General features: G+C 39.5%; 2 protein-coding genes across 2 annotated transcripts; both read left to right on the top strand.

Annotated features, from left to right (window-relative positions):
• Window positions 1-1,321: 1,321 nt before the first annotated feature.
• PURA (purine rich element binding protein A) lies at window positions 1,322-17,162 on the top strand. The gene is made up of 3 exons (XM_063642785.1): window positions 1,322-1,437; window positions 2,274-2,442; window positions 2,524-17,162. Exons 1-3 carry the CDS (start codon window positions 1,348-1,350, stop codon window positions 3,381-3,383), a joined length of 1,119 nt encoding a protein of 372 aa, XP_063498855.1. The 5' UTR covers window positions 1,322-1,347; the 3' UTR covers window positions 3,384-17,162.
• IGIP (IgA inducing protein) lies at window positions 16,835-17,162 on the top strand. Its single transcript, XM_055286030.2, has one exon. The coding sequence runs from the start codon at window positions 16,835-16,837 to the stop codon at window positions 16,994-16,996; it is 162 nt and encodes a 53-aa protein (XP_055142005.1). The 3' UTR covers window positions 16,997-17,162.
• Window positions 17,163-17,366: the final 204 nt, after the last annotated feature.

Raw genomic sequence — 17,366 nt, 5'->3', positions numbered from 1 at the left:
GTACTACAGGGTACTAGAGGTTGCCCTCCAAATAAGGGGAAGTTCTTTATGGGGCTCAAAGCCTGGGTTTTTATCTCTTGGTGTGGAGCCTTCCCTTCAGAGAGCCATTTCAGGGACCACTGGACGTAGGTAGTTGGTTTTGAGACGGGTGCACAGGACAGCGCCTGTTGCTCCTTGGTGGCCAGGTGCTTCTTGTTTCTTTTCAGTGGGAAGTCGCAAACTTCAGCCCAGGGCTGAAGTAGCTAATGCTGAATAGAATGGGGGCTCTTTCTAAGAGAAAAAGGAAAATGTGAATACCTAGCAGGCAAGTTTGTTCAGGAGGTGAAGGGATATGGTAAGGGGGCTTTGAGGGTTCAGGAATCAACAAGGCTTATTCCCTAGGCTGCTCTTGGTATCTTGATCGTTAGTCCACTCTTTTCTAGGAAGCTGGGCAACCATATTCCCAGTTGTCCCTCGGGCTAAGAGTGAGGAAGGCAAGTCTCCTTACTTTTGGGGGAAGAGGGAGATGCTCAATGGGAATAGAACCCACAAACGGAATAGGTATACTTTTCTCAGGATAGAGGCAACGATCTGTGCTTGAGAAAGCCGGGGCAGAGCTGTGTGATCTGTGTCTCTCAGCTGCCTGTAGAAGGTGATGGGGGAGAGTGTGGGAGCATTGGCAGGGGGTCCCCCCCGAGATAGGCCTTAGCTTTCCCCACAGTGCCAGGGCTGCAGACTGCAGTGAGAGAGTACAAGCACTCAATACCTATCTGGAAATAAGCCCTAGGTTATACGTCAGGTCTAGTAAGAGAGAAATCAGGTATCTCTGAGCTCCTCTACTCCTGAGCCCCTTTCTAACACCAGAGAAGATCCCTTTTAGCTATCACCGTCCAAAGACTCACAGGTTAATTAATGGTCAGCAACCTAGATGTCTGCACAAAAACCAGCGACCATTTAATGTTTTACTTTTGGGAGTGGGATATCTCCTTGACACAAGTTTCTGGGAGGAAGAGTAAAAGGGGCAAGGGAACCTGCTTTAATGAATCCCGTAAGGAACTGCGTTTCCCAGGAAATTCCTGACATTTTTAGCTCATGAATTTCCGAAAGCCTGCTTGGTTTTCTCCTCCATTCTGGGTCCTTCCAGAAAGGAAGAAAAGTGGGCTAGGGTCTGAATGCTCACAGGGCCTGGTTCATCCGCAGAGCTGGCCAGCAACCCAGGCTGGGCTCAGCCCTGAGCAGGGTGCCCCCCTTCCCCAAATCTCAGGAGGAGGAGGAGGGGGAGGCGGGCGGGCAGGCAGTCAGTCGTGGTCCCAAGGGGGACTGGCTGCAGGTTTTTGGGTGAATGTGGAGTTTCTTTCTGATTGTTGCATGTGGGGAAGGGCAGAGTCGACGGGAACAGTCACTGCGGGCACCCTAGCCCTGGTGCGTCTACTGTCCTCTGCTCGGCTCCCCCCATCGGTGAGTGCGCCCGCCCGCCCGCCCGACTGTGCGGGGCTGCGGTTGGGGGGAGGGGGGAGAGGGATCATCTGAGGCCAGAGCCACTGCCGTGTGCGCGGGGAGGGGGAGCGGCGGGAGCGAGAGGAGGGAGAGGGGAGGGACAGGCTAGGTGTCTGCTGCTCCGCGCCACTGCTGCCGGCGCCCCGACCTCATCCCCAGCAGCCCCCTCTGCAGCTAAGGGTTACCACCGCACCACCTACCTCTCTTCCTTGCCTGCCTCAGAGGCCAGGGCTCTGCGGTAGGAGACAACCCAGCCGGGTGGCGGGTGGTCCTGTCTAGGTTTGGGTTTGGGTCTGGCTGAGGCACGCATGAGAGGGGCTGGCCGTGACTCGGTGTCCCCTCTCTGCAGCGGGCTCTGCTGCGCCGCGCAGGCCCCTCCCCCCACATCCTCTTTGGGGGGTCACTGGAAAGCAGAGCTTAGGCCCACTCCCTGTGCTTAGTATGGCAGACTCCTCACCCCTAGTCCCCTAACTCCCCAGGCCGAGGCCGCCTAGGGTCTGCCCAACAGCGACAGCCACGGTGGTGGTGGTGGTGGTAGCAGTGGTGGCGACAGCAGCGGCAGCAGCAGCTGCGACGCGGCGCGTCCTGCTCCCTCTCCCCCACCCAGCCAGGGTTGTAGGGTGAGGGCCGGTGGGTGGGCGCCGCCTGGCGGGCGGGCGGACGGGGGGCTGGCAGCGGGGAGGGGGCGCAGGTCACGTGCCGGCGGGCGGGTGGGCGCGTACAGTAGGGCGCCCTGCTACTGTACTGGGGAGTCAGTGCCCTGTTACCGGGTCTCGTCTGTCTCGTCTCTCCCGCAGATCTCGCGAGAGTGGCTGACTGGCTGTGGGGGTTGCGGCGGCAGCAGGCGGAGCCGGGGAGGGAAAGCAGCGGCGGCTGAGGCGACTGAGGCGGCGGGCGGAGCGGCAGGCGGCGGCGGCGCGGCAGCGGAGCGCAGCATCATGGCGGACCGAGACAGCGGCAGCGAGCAGGGTGGTGCGGCGCTGGGCTCGGGCGGCTCCCTGGGGCACCCCGGCTCGGGCTCAGGCTCCGGCGGGGGCGGTGGTGGCGGCGGGGGCGGCGGCGGCAGTGGTGGCGGCGGCGGCGGGGCCCCAGGGGGGCTGCAGCACGAGACGCAGGAGCTGGCCTCCAAGCGGGTGGACATCCAGAACAAGCGCTTCTACCTGGACGTGAAGCAGAACGCCAAGGGCCGCTTCCTGAAGATCGCCGAGGTGGGCGCGGGCGGCAACAAGAGCCGCCTTACTCTCTCCATGTCAGTGGCCGTGGAGTTCCGCGACTACCTGGGCGACTTCATCGAGCACTACGCGCAGCTGGGCCCCAGCCAGCCGCCGGACCTGGCCCAGGCGCAGGACGAGCCGCGCCGGGCGCTCAAGAGCGAGTTCCTGGTGCGCGAGAACCGCAAGTACTACATGGATCTCAAGGAGAACCAGCGCGGCCGCTTCCTGCGCATCCGCCAGACGGTCAACCGGGGGCCTGGCCTGGGCTCCACGCAGGGCCAGACCATTGCGCTGCCCGCGCAGGGGCTCATCGAGTTCCGTGACGCTCTGGCCAAGCTCATCGACGACTACGGAGTGGAGGAGGAGCCGGCCGAGCTGCCCGAGGGCACCTCCTTGACTGTGGACAACAAGCGCTTCTTCTTCGATGTGGGCTCCAACAAGTACGGCGTGTTTATGCGAGTGAGCGAGGTGAAGCCCACCTACCGCAACTCCATCACCGTGCCCTACAAGGTGTGGGCCAAGTTCGGACACACCTTCTGCAAGTACTCGGAGGAGATGAAGAAGATTCAAGAGAAGCAGAGGGAGAAGCGGGCTGCCTGTGAGCAGCTCCACCAGCAGCAACAGCAGCAGCAGGAGGAGACCGCCGCTGCCACCCTGCTACTGCAGGGTGAGGAAGAAGGGGAAGAAGATTGATCAAACTGAATGAAACCCCCCCACACACACATGCATACACACACACACACAGCCACACACACAGAAAATATACTGTAAAGAAAGAGAGAAAATAAAAAGTTAAAAAGTTAAAAAAAAAAAAAACCTGTTAACTCCAAGGGAGCACCACCCACAGAACCTCCACCAACTGACAGTTTCTCTTCTTGACTTGCCACCCATCGCTGGATGTTGTCCACTTTATCCACCATATAAAACAGTAAGCAGCTGCTAAAAACAAAAAAAAATACAAAAAGTAATAACATTATATGAACTGTGTTTCCTACTTGATTAAAAAATATAAAGAACTGAGTGTTTATTTCCCTAATTAACCAAGAACTTTTGTACACGTTTAAGCTATTATTATTAAAAAGTGTTTGCAAAATGGTCAAGATTATAATATTGCTGAATTATATAAAAGTCCTTTTCATGTTGAGCTAACATTTGACTTTAGCACAAAAAAGAGATATTTTAGAACACGTAAAATAATATTTTTAGTTTTTCTCATTTTGTTACCAAATTTCAAACCTTACATGGAGGTTATTATAGTATATTTGCCACCCTATATACCTGTGATTAGAGATGTGTATATATATGAGGGCTAGGCATGCTGTGTGTCTGAGCTTTGTCTAAATGTTATGCAGAAGTTTGTAGAGTTAAAGGTACGTAGGTTTAATTCATGCAAGGTAAACAATAAGTGCTCTCTTTTATACAATATGCATTGCATCTGGACCTTAAACATATAAAAATGGTCAGTGAAACTTCTGTGAACATGAAGAAATTATTAAAAAAGGCATTTAAATGAAATTTGCTAAGTTGTGATTTTTATGGTTGGAACCAAAGTTATTCAAATAGTAAAAGGAAAAAGAAAGAAAAAGGAGATCTCCCATAATATTTTTCTGCATCTGTTTGCTTTGACTGAGTAGGCGTTTTGTCATTATTGTGTATATGAGATGTACTTGTATCGTTCATAATATATTTTTTTTATTATGTGTAGAAAGATTTTAAAAACTTAACTAACGTGCAGCAATTTCCAGTGAACCTGTACTTGGACATCAGGTAGTGAGTCTATTTGTGGTCACTAGCACTGTCTCCTAAACTTGTAAGAGGTCTGAAGCTATTCTTTGATTTTTGCTAGTGCTATTAACTTATGTAGACCTGTTAAAAAGCAGAGCAACACAATTATAGTTATCCTACTGAGCCATGGATTCTGAGTTTTGTTTTAAAAGTGAAAGCCAAGTTGGTGTATGTAAAGGATTTCCATGTAGCTGTGGTGCTAGTTATTACTGGCTACATTATATGCTAAGTGTATTTGTGTTCCCCAAGTGTACAAGCCTTCTATCAAAAGTATGTTCTATAACTCATATATTCAAGGTGTAGGGTATGAAAATGCAAAGTTTAGGAGAGCACTTTACCAAGCTGGTGTCCTCCAAACTGAAATTGTTTGTAACGATAGTCTTTTACAGGTTTTCATTTAAAGATGTTTGTGTGCTTTTAATTGACAACTAACTTCTTGCTGCTGTATAGTAAAATATTAATATATTTTTATCATTAAACTGCTGCATGACTATCATCTTTGAGTGAAGAGAAAATGTTATAAAAAAGATGCCTTAAACAGTACATTTTGGTTTGGAATTCTGTAGAAAGTATTTTGGTAAAAAAAAAAAAAAAAAAAAAGGGTCTTGTCTGACAGAGAGTTCTGGGGATGAAATTGTTTCTTGGCAAATCCAGCCATATAGATCTAACTGCTGTATGTATAAGACACCACCTGTAGGAGCGGGACGGTATCAGTGCTTCTTATATTGTAAAGCATTGGCCTAGGAAGGCAAACAGTTGTCTTTTTGAAGGATTTTTTTCTGCTGGTCCTTTGGGTTTTGATTTGATATTTTTATGCTCCCTGGTTGAGTGTGTTGTCTTCGTTTTCGAGATCTACTGTATGTGTTGAATAACAAGCTATTTTCATTGTACTGTGCATTTTCCCATTAAATTGTTTGCTTTTAATATTCATACAATGTTAAATATGAGGTGACCGTACAGTAGTTAGGAGTTTCTTTACTTACAAAATCACTGGAAATGATTAAATTGCTTTTCCCCCTCCCCAGAGGTGCATTTTTCTTATTTCCATATAGTAAAGTTGAGCTTTTACAGTGCATAATGTGACATTTGGAATGCTTATCAACTGCATGTAAACATTAATAACCTGCACTTTTTTGTCTTAAGGTTTGTTGAGCTGTTTTGTTCACTGTACTTTAACTGTGATATGGAAAAGACTGCATTCTCTGTGCTGTTACTAATTAGGAAAGAGAATTGCTTTGATTTTGTCTCTTGTTTACTATAGCTTCTTAAAGTTAAGCCTTGTACTACAGGTTGTTGGAGTACTCCTAGATCACTGTTTCATAGTAGCCAGCAATAAGTAGTGCAAGTCAACAAAAACACAGCAAACTTAGGCAAAGTGTCCTTTCTTTGAGATGCGAGTTCTTTCATGAGGTTTTCTTTAGGGCCAGAGTTACCTAAAGTGAAGCCTTTCTTACCTATAGACTTCAGATTCTGCTTGGAATCCCACCGGTTCAAGAAGCACATGTATTGTGCAGTTGTCTTTACACTAAAACAGTTTAATACAATCTAACTACGATTTTGAAACCATTGTCTGATTTATGGTCAGTGGGTTTAAAAAGAAATCCACATGCAGATCTTTTAAGACTTAAAAAGTGATCGTAGAAAAGACTAAGTGACTGTAAAGATGCTCTTTTTTTAAGCATCTCACTTTACCTCCCCAAGCACCCTCCCAAACCTTGTCTTACCTCTTCTGTTGCATCCTTTCCCTACCCTTCCCTCCCAGGTGCTCGGTACTTTACCAAGGTTCTATATATCAGTGTTTTATGTTGGAATTTTTCCTTGTTTTTATTTTACTAGTTGGTAAACCCTGTTTATGCTGAAACAAATAAGGAAATGGTATATTTGACCATATGTGTTATTCATAGAAGACAGTATGATCAAATGTGCCAAAAACAAGCAAACAAAACTTAATTCCTGAGAAGTATGCCTTATTTTTATTGATCTGCTTTGTCTTACAAGGTCCAAGAGCTTGGTTAAACTGTATTTTGCCTAAGTATAAAAGAAAACTTGAACTGCATTGCAATATTGACGTTCTTTAAAATGAGAGACACTGTCAAGTAATTTAATCCAGAGATCAGCCACCAGATTTGAAATGCTTATGTATGTGTGTGTGTTTGGAGTTGTTTTTTTCTTTTAAATCACCAAATTTTTTTTAAGCTACTTTTTATTTGTGCCTCCTATTTATCATGCTGATGTTAGAAGCAGCAGTCATCCAGCCACAGAGGGAGCTAAAGTTAACTAACCAGAACTGTAGAAATCATTATACATGCCTTTGACAACAAAGGAAGTTCATAAGAAAAGCCATGTCGGCTTTTCTTCTACTAGATACAGATTGAAGGTAGATGAATATTTGCCAAATGGAAAAAAAGACCATGCTAGTCAGAAAAGACAAACTGTTTTCCAGCTTCTCAAAAAGCCATGGAGAGTAGAAACCAAAACCAACAGGGAAATAAAAAACCTTGAAAGTCTCACTTTCTAGTTGTCCCATGCAGGGGTTGAAATTTGATTCAAAGTGGAAAGTATTTATGTTTTTTCAGGCCTTCACATCTAGAGAGATGGATAACTTCCAATTTGATTTTTCAGGTAATAGAGAAAGCTGCTAGTAATTTTAACCCCTGCCTAAAGAAGACAGATATTTCATTTGGGAGCAAATACTTATTGCCTTGAAAAGTAGCACTGTAATAGCCTATGATAATTAGTTGTAGAATAACCTTTATCCCTTTCAAACTATGCAAATTATTAAGTAAGTGTAAATTAGGATTCAATTAAAGATAGTTGATTATATTGCAATCAGATGGCATTCACAAACTTAACTGGAGCATATACAAATATATTAGTCTAAGTTTTGTATGCTAACAGAAAGATATAATTTAGCTACCTATTCTAAAAATGGTGAATATTATTAATATTGTATAATAGGAGTGGGAAGACTGCCTCCTTTTTTGAAGAGAGATTAAGGATTTTTATAATTGTTTTTCATCAAATTTTAATATTTTTGTCAAATTTTTAGGTATTTAATTTGTAAAACAGTTTGCTTTGTACTGGCATACAGAAAATAGGGTATTGATTTTAAACTTTTTGAAGCCAAGTGATCAAGTACATTTGTAATAAAAGTCAATGGATCTATATCAGTTGTACTCACTGTTTTCATTTCTTATTAATATAGGGATGCTGTACTTTTTCTTCAGGAAAACTGAATTACATTTGGGTGGAAGGGAGGGGGAAAAGATAAATCCGTTGATAATGAGAATCTGGGTGGGTATCATGGCCCAAGCACTTTATATCATTTTTTAAGTCAGTTAAGATTTGATATATTTTAAAAGATACTACGTCAACTTTTTTCTTCCTATTTTCTTATGTAACTTGACGTTTGGGGGGATTATCTCATTCATTTTTGTTTGTGTGCTTTTAACATTTTGTGTTTTGGCCCTGTTGAAACTTTCTAAACACATTTTTCTTTTATGACATTTTGGGTTATCTGCTAGACCTGGCGACCCCACTGTATGGGCCTGATTATTTTTATCTTCCACACATGGTTCACCTTCTTGTCTACAATATTCCCACTCATTTAAATTTAAGGTTATATATACACACACACATTTCCAGATAATTTTAGAATGGGGCTATCTGAAATTGATGCTCTAGTAGCTTTCGTAGCTCCACAATTCATTTTATTTTACATGTGAACATAATTTTAAGATTTTCTTCGCCATAAAAAGTGAGATACCAAGTCTAATGATTTTTTTCCCTTTTTAAAATATTTTGAGTATCAGAATGAGATCTTGCTATCTACGTAAAAGGATGCTAAAACAAGGGCATCTTCGCCATAAAAAGTGAGATACCAAGTCTAATGACTTTTTTCCCTTTTTAAAATCTTTTGAGTATCAGAATGAGATCTTGCTATCTACGTAAAAGGATGCTAAAACAAGGGCATCTGTAGCAACTTAGGTTTGGAATAGTTGGTGATGACTCTGAGTATGACATTTATAGTTTATTATCCCTAAATTTGAATATCTTCATAATTTGGAGAGATGTATACACACACATACACATATATGTATATATACATTGTGTGTGTGTATATGTATATAGATATACACATCTCCTTGAGAGTGGAATAAGGAGGAGAGATAATTTATTGGAATTGCTTACATAGATAAATTCACCAAAGTTATTTGTGTAGATTTGTTAAAGTGTATCAATTTTTAAATCACAATATTTCTGTTTTCTTCATTGCATGTTAACCAAATTTTGGCCATTCATAAGTATGCTATAAAACTAAAGTAATCACTGCTATTCACGAATTATTATAGAATCTTCTTTGCAGATTTTGTGATATATTTTTTAAGAAAAGCTGATTTTAATATTAATATTTAAGAAGTTATTTGATCATAAAACAAAACCTAAATTTAAGGTATAGGCCATTTGACATGTCCTTTTGGAACAGAAATTTCATTACAGGCTAAGTGAAAATAAGCCAGAATTAGCAGGAGTCAGGTAGAATTTCATGATACAAGAACAACCAGATGAAAAAAGAAATAATGATTGGTTCCAAGCCAATGAATCTGCTAAGCTAACTACCAAGTTTTGATGTTGAATGGTCCAGGCAATTTATGTCTTTAGGAAAGCTGAGTACGGCAAAGGTCACTTGTTAACGTTTTTCTTAACAAGAGTGTCATAACTACTCATTCATTTTTATTTTGTCCCCACGTTTGGTATTTGTTTTGTTTTGTGTTTTTCCTTCCTGATGTCCTTTGCTTTTGTGGAAAATTGTCCTGTTGATAGGCAGAAACATGGTGGTGATCCTCTATGTAAAATATAGTTGCTTCTTACACATCAGAAGTATTTCACTCATTTTGGAATCACAAGATTTTCATGTTTTCATAAATACATTGTTTTGATAATTATTAGCAATTAGCTTATTTTGTAGCATTAAATGGAAGAATTTTTAAGCTAAAGAGTTTAATTTTCTTGATTTTGGTTCCACTTTAATGATTCAAGAGGCCTCCAAGTTCAAGGACCAAGTCCTTATATTCTAGAATTGTGAAAAACATGGAAATACTCTTGTTAGTGTGTGTTTTGGTCTAAGGTAGATTATTAACACAGAAGGATCCTAGGAGGATTTAAGAAAATATGTCCTTATCGTGAAGTGGCAGTTAAAGTTATGGGACAGGTGAATTACCTATTCATCTTGACTAGCTCAAACAATGATAGCCATCAGCTAATGACTTATCAGACACATGTTGAGTTTGGGTCAAACTCCCATTCAGCTGGAGTGGATTGGCAATTTTCAGTGCAGGTAGTTGTTGGTGGTACTTGACCTACCTCCTTACCATGTACATCTGGCATCTTCTCTCTCCTATCTGTTTTCTTTGTTTCTCTCTCCACTTTTATTCTTGCTGTAGGCCTACCAGTGGCACTCAAGCTTACTTCTTCAGAGAGAAGTAAAGAAATTTCTGACTCCTGCCTTAGAACATAGCTAACTGATGATCCAGAACAATTTCAGTATTATGGGATAATTGGGCAGTGTTTTTCCGATTGCTATTTTCCCCATAGTCTTAAGCTGGCAGTTTGAAGGTATCTAAATTAATGTTAAGAAACTTGTGAACTGAAGAGAGTAAGAAGTATGTGTATTTTAGGTAAGTTACTGGGAACTGAGACTTATTGGTTTGGAGATTGGAGAGTAGGACGAGGAGAGCTGTTTACTGTGTTCGTGGATGGGGGTTTGAGAGGTATATAGCGAATGGTTTGGAAGTAAAATGAGAGGAATTTTTACTAGAGGTAGGAAAAGGTACTATGATGGAGTCTGAATGAGAGTTCTTTGCTAAGGAAATGAAGTTGATCTTCACTAAGGAAGTTTCAGTAAAGCCAGAGAAAATGGGTCCCTCATTGATTATGAGAAAGCTGTTAGTTACTATAGCTAGAGTTATGATAATGATGATGCATTATACAAGTCTGTTTTCATGTATAGATGTCTGCTTTTCTGGGACAAATTTGTAGCACAATTGTGGAATGACAGCTTTTCTGGTCAAGGCAATTGGATGCTGGGGAGTTATTATTTTGAGGAAAAGAAAAGAAAATTAAGAAAATTTCAAGCTTTTCACCGTTATTCTTTTTAAACTATCAGAAATATTTATCACACATACTATCTATTTTCTTGGGCTCTTGTTACAATGTAGTTTACCTTTACTTTTCAGATGGTCCTTAGATCAAATTATTTGATTTTGTACTCCACAAAGACACATATTATTCCTTGCTTTTATAGAACTTTGAGACTTTGGCCCACACAAATTTCTTAGAAGAAGGCAATAAACCAGGTAAAAACACTAACTTGCAATTTTAGGTCTCTTTTTTATTTCTTTTACATTTGCAACCATAGCAACCATTTAACCTTGTAGACCTTATGAGGCCCTCAATGATACTGTATTTCTAAAATTAGACAACATACTCCCCAAACTCATGTTTCTGTTTCCCCACTTTCTCTCTTACTTTAAAATTGTAGTATTCCCAAGAGTTCAGTGGTGGCAAATGTTAATAGAATAAGTTAGTACATTTTGGAGGTTCTTATATCCTTTGTAGGGTAAGCTGATAGTGTTTAGATTTCTGTTCCCATTATTCCAGTAGTGTTTTAAATTATTTAAGATAAATAATTACTGTAATGTTTGTTTTTAAGTTACATAATTCAAGTATGTTTGGATTAACTCTTTGTTGTCAAATTTAGTATAGATTTATTCGTGGTGATTTGGACAGATTACTTTGAAGTTTCATTTTACTCACATCTCTATATATTAGTGATAAAAATCTTTTAAAAATAGCAAAAAAATGGTTCTGATTTTGTACTTTGAAGGTAATTTTTCTTTTTTACGAATGTCAAGTTCATTAACAATAGCAGGATTATTTTTACTATAGCTTATTTTGTAGAGTTGGCACTTTAGTATAATTTTCACATTTTATTGTATGAGATTTTAAATTATAATAGTTATATGCTATAACTCATTTAAGTCAATGCAGAGCCTTCTTAAATAGCCCCTCCCTTAGAAATTTGTTTAAAAAGAAGTGAATTCCCAAACCTGTGGCAAGAACTAGTGATTTAAATGACTGTGAGACAAGTCCTTGAAAGGCTTCCTTAAGTCTAGTCAGTGGAGATAAATGATAGCCCATTTCCATGCTGCATATAGTTGTTAGGGTTTATAAAGTTGTCAATGTGTAAAAGTGCAAAAGCAGGAAAGACTAAAGTTGCCTGTAAAATTTCTAGTTTTCATTATTTGCACTATTTATCTTTGCACTTGATTTTTTGAAAGTTAAGGCTAGTCACTTTCACTTTTGTTTCTAGTCTTTTCTAATTTCTTGCAGAATTATGTTTTCAATATCCCACCCAAAGCAAAAATTATATGCAATTAAAAATACTTTATAAGGCGAAGAAAATATTTCTTAATGTTAGCTGTATAAAACAAAAATTTGTTCTGATAAAATTTTTAATATGGGCCTTTATTTGCCAATAAAATCCTTTGTAAATGTGAGCTTTATTAAACTGTTTAAATAGACAAAGTTAAAGCTTAGGATAGGAAATATATATGTATGTGTATATGAAATGATGTCGTCGAGTTTTAACTTCCAGCCTGAGATGGCCTGGATTTGGTGTGTTAGTTTGTTTCACTGAAGTCAGTGAGATAGGAGTCTAGCTGGGTACATGCTTAAAAAGCTGGAAGTGAAGTGGGTGGCAACTGGCAGCTCCTTCTTTCATGTAGTTTTCCATAATGTTCATATAGTTTCCTTATGGTCTAAGTATTATAACTGGTTTTCAAGTTGTTATATTGAATATTCCTTTTTGGAATTCAGGGTTGAATCACTTTGAAGGGGAAGGGGAAGCAAGGGCAAGAGACTTTATTTTAACCAGGTGCGGTCTTATGACCTCAAAGATGTGCTCTAGAAAGAAAATAACAAAAAGTGTACCTGTGAACGTATTTTTTGTCTCAGTGATATTATGCAACACAGTGTTCAGAATTGCAAAAAAATTTAAAAATTGATAGTTTTATCAATGGAACAGAGAGATGTGTTTTTGGCTAAAATTATTTTTTGTAAGTTATTTGGTTATTTCATTTTATATTCCCTTTCTCATAGCTTTGTACACACCTCATACTTAAAACCAAGCAAGAGGCCTCTTTTCAGATCTGGTTTATTTTTGGAATGCCTGAGTGTGTTTCCGGATTGGGGGGGTGTGGTGTTTTACTTTTTGACATGCTCTTAGCATGTTTTGCTAGTCATTCTGGATCTTATGTTTGCAAATTCTGTTGAACATTCAGTGATGTATTTGAAATGAGAAAGTCCTCTATAACATAGTGTGAATGTTTGTGGCCAATTCAATTGTGGAATCTTCTGGCTTTGTTTTTACTTTGGGTAGAAGTTTAACTTCCATTGTTCAGATTTTAGGTTTATCTAGTGAAATTGTGGCAGGTAGTTGTCTAAATATGGACCAATTTTGGGAAATGAAGGTTAATAAGTGTATATTTGATTCTAGATAATCCTTTACTCAAAATCATGCATTAAAGATTCACATCATTAAGAGTTATCTAACTTTTATCTTGTCAGATCTTTAAATGTGGATGATATTCAGCATTCTATCTATGAATTTCCTTTAGGAAAAGAGAAAAATTGAGTCTCCAAACCTTTTCTTGGAGACAAAATTTACCACATATCGAAAATGAAAAAAATTTAGAAAGCGATTTGATTATTTTTTAATGGAGTTTAACCAGCTTAATGATTTTTCCCAGTTTGAAGCACTTATTTTCCCAATGTGAATAAAGGGAAAAGATCAGCAATTTGTCCCTGGCCTTTTTCGAGGCCATTTTTAGTTTTCTGCCCCCATTTCCCAGTCCTGGTATAAAATGAATTACGGGTATCCCTCTAAGTCCCTATAACCCTTTTTGGGGGTCACAGATACCTTTGATAATCTGATGAAAGTGTGATGGATCCTCTACCCAGGAAAAAAAAATGCACATACCTGGATAATTCTGCATACAACCTCAGGGGCATCACACATCTTCTGAAACCCAAGTTAAAGATCTCTGCTCTAAGTAAATTGTAGAGAATTTTAGTGCAAATTGTTGATAAAATTAGGAACCAACTATTGGCTTAAAACCTTTCATATTGGAATTATTGTTAGATGGTGGCCCCTACTAGCAAAATGTGACATTGCAACCAGCTTCATTAGACATTATAACATCCAGAGAGAAGGGAAAATAGCAAAGTTCTGAAAGCTATTTATAAGGAGTCAGGGCATCTCTAGACATGGGAGCCATTCCTGGTTCAAGGCAGGGGTCAGGGTGCCTGACAATTTCTGGCAGGGTAGAGTTTGATAAACCACAATGCTCAGGATGCCAAGGGGTTAGCCATTTTCTTAACCCCTTCCTCACCAAAAGATTTTAGTTTTGTCTGTTGGGAAACAAGATGTCACTAGGGAAAAAAAGATTTGCCTTACAACTTTGCTGGAACACATCAGTTTGGTGACGTTGGGACACTAGTGTTATTTTTGAGAAGGCGCATAAAACCAAAGTAAATTATTCTCTATGTAGAACATTTATTTACTAGTAACATTTGTTTGGGTGTATTCGCTTTGACAATTTTTACCAGTAAATATTGGTTTTATTTAAAACTGGGAATCCAGTTGATATATAGGATAGTTGATATATCTGTTCTTTCCCCCCATGTAAAGCATAGTTAAAAGATTTATGCATACTTTTTACTTTTCTCTCTTAATGCCATGGGGTGGGGAGGGTGGGTGGGGGAAAGATTTTTGAGTCTACAACTGACGAAATGTCTTCTTCAAATTAAAAAAATTGAGAAGCAGCACTTTAAGTCTAACTTTACACCATTTTATTGCATGTATTAGTTTTAATAATGATTTTTGGTGCATGCCTTTGGGCTTATTCAAAAGTGTACAATAGGAAAGTATATTTCCTTTCTTAGAAAGGAGATGTTTTCTACTTTGCAACATGTGATTACAAAAATCTTCCTCTGTGGGAAGATTAACCATGTATTGAACTACTGAAAAGTATATATTTTTAGATATACAGAAAGAATCTACATGGAGCAGCATTCAGACCTATATAGAAGTCATAGCATTCTGTGTAGGACCAAAAAGGAAATAACATTAAACACTTAAACAGACTTTGTTGGGTAGAAATACCTTTAGATCTTGCATTTACTTCCAAAAAGAAAAAATGCCACAGAAGTTTGCTGAAAACTTTTGTCATTTGAATTTTCTCTGTCAGTGTATTTAGCCCAAATACAACAGCTTTGGGTTAGCACACACATAAGAATCAAAAAAACAAAGCTCACTAAATAAATCAGTCTGGTTTGCCAATCCAGCTTGACTGAAATAAGTAAACCAATCACTTGCAACATGGAAAACTGTCCAACTCCTCTAAGGTTCTGACAAAATAACCTTGGCTGATGTGGGAAGAATCCCACTTCGATTTCTGACCTGACAGTGAAGATTCATGCTTGACATGATTTCAGACTTGACAATGTCTGTTTAAGGAGCTATGGTACAGTTTGCTAATTCAATCCCAGATACCTGTTGATTACCTGTGAGATCTAGAGTCCAAAGTAGCCAGCAGCCATATCCCTGAGTGCTCTGTGCCCATCAGATATCTTAAAGTAAGCAGGGTTGGGACAGGTCACAGCTTGGATGATTGACCTCAGGTGCCGTAGACAGCCCCAGATTCAAGAATTGTATCTGCTTTCTTGACAGTCGTCACTGAACTAATGTCCCATACTGTGTTACTTACTGTAGATGCTCTTTTAGAGGAGGCCCAGAGCACACATCCTAATCGCTAGCGGTACTCAGAGAGGGGGTGCTAACTCTGATGCCCTGGCCAAATTCCAGTTTAGGGATGTGGGTCTTCTTCTTGTCATTCTAATTGGAAATGTGCATCACTTCCCATTTTTCTTACTGATCTCAGTGCAAACTACACTAGTCTGTTTCTTTGCCCTGGTCTCAAGTCTCTAAGATGCTGGTGTGTATTATATGGGCTAAGTTCATGTGTTATCCTAAGGCACAAGAGTTGAGGAATGGGTGAGCTTGGTGTCAGAGCACTGTGTGGTTGGAGGGTGGACTCTTGTGATGCTGTGGGGATGAAATTGGCCCTCTTTTAGCGTAAGTTGGGGAGTGTGCACTGGCTGGAGGCTTCCAGAGGCTTCCAGCCATGAGATGTGAGCTGAAACCAATTTTTCCTCTTTCCTTATAGCATGTTGAGAAATCTGTTGGGTTTTCAGCAGTCAGGGAAGGCCGGAGTTCTGCTTTAATCTGGGTAACTGAGGCTAATGTGAGCAAGACTTTGGTTAATTAACTGGGTTCTCAGATGCCACAGACTCCGTGAGAAGTCACCATTATTTTCAATGGTTGTGATAGAATTTCCCCCAGTAGCCATTATTTTAAGATTATATTGCAGAGTTGCTTTATTTTGAGCTTTTCGTGTATACACAATCCCAAACTGGAAGAAATTTTAAAAAAAGGAATCCTGCTGTGAAAGGTATATATTACTCTAGATTTTTCTTACTGTAAATATTGTAAGATTGTAATACTGTCGATATTTTATTAACCAACAAATGTTAATCTATGTGAAATCAGACTTATTTTAAATGTGCTTCTTATTTACTGTGTGTGGTCCCTGTTGCTGACAGTATTAAGTTATATTCTGATGTAAGATTAACTTTATTAAAGAATGTAAACATTAATGTTTCCTTATGGGAAAACAAATAAAGTATAAAGAAGACAATTCTTTTCATTGAAATATACTGTGTATTTACACTTGCTAGACCCAGCACCACTTATAAATTTAGTACACTGTTCAGAATTTTAGTTAACACAGCTGACATGGTTGTGCTTTGTTTGAAAGTCTAAGAATAGGTATTGTTGGAATATACAGTTTGTATTTGTCTGCTGTGAATCATAATCTTGAAATTTCTAATCAAGTTTGTAAAATTTTTATAGTGAAACATTTTAATGACAATTTAAAAATTTATCTTCTCTAAAGAATGGTCAAAACAATATCCTTTCAGAAATAGAATTGTTCTTTAATATCTTTCCAAAATGACTTTGGTTAAATGGACCAGATGTATATTAGTTAAAATTTAGGACTAAGTTGTTGATATTCTTTGAGTTTACAAGTTAATCCTTATTGGAGATGTGCCAATATACAGTTAGAATATCATTAATTTGCACTGTTTGGGGACCCCATTTAAGAATGCTGAATTTTGCCAACTAAGAAGTAAGCAAATGCAATTTAAAAAGTAAATTTGAGCATTCTGTATTAAATATGTGCAGTTATTATCACATGAAGAAACGCAGTGTGTCGGGCTGTAATATTACCATATTTGCTGTCATGTTCTCCCATCTCAGTGCTGGGAACTCACCATGTGGAAACCAAGCAAATGTGTTGTGCATCAGCCGGCTTGAGTTTGTTCAATATCAAAGCTGAAAACTAGCGAGGTCTGCTGTACTGCTTATTGAAGTATTGTGATTATTTTAGGCATTGATTCTTACAAAATATATACTGTAACAGTATACTTTGTACAGATTTAAATTTTATTTGAAAAAATGAAATAAAGTAGGCAAAAAAATAAAGATGTTTATTTTTCATGTGACTGTATAATCAGATCAGTCTTTTGTTTCAGTGCTTTTTGGGGGAAGGGGTCTGGTTGCGATCTTGGATTTTTTTTTTTTTTTGATAGGTGGAAACTGTTTTTAGGACTCAGTAGCAGGTATACCTGCCTGTTACTTATGATCATTAATTGGCTGCAAGCATTAAGTGTGCTCTCATACTAGAGAACTCTATCTTCTGTTTTATT

The sequence above is a fragment of the Symphalangus syndactylus genome, chromosome 7 (assembly GCF_028878055.3).
Source record: "Symphalangus syndactylus isolate Jambi chromosome 7, NHGRI_mSymSyn1-v2.1_pri, whole genome shotgun sequence".
Classification (NCBI taxonomy): Eukaryota; Metazoa; Chordata; class Mammalia; order Primates; family Hylobatidae; genus Symphalangus; species Symphalangus syndactylus.
This window is presented reverse-complemented; position numbering and strand designations above follow the sequence as displayed.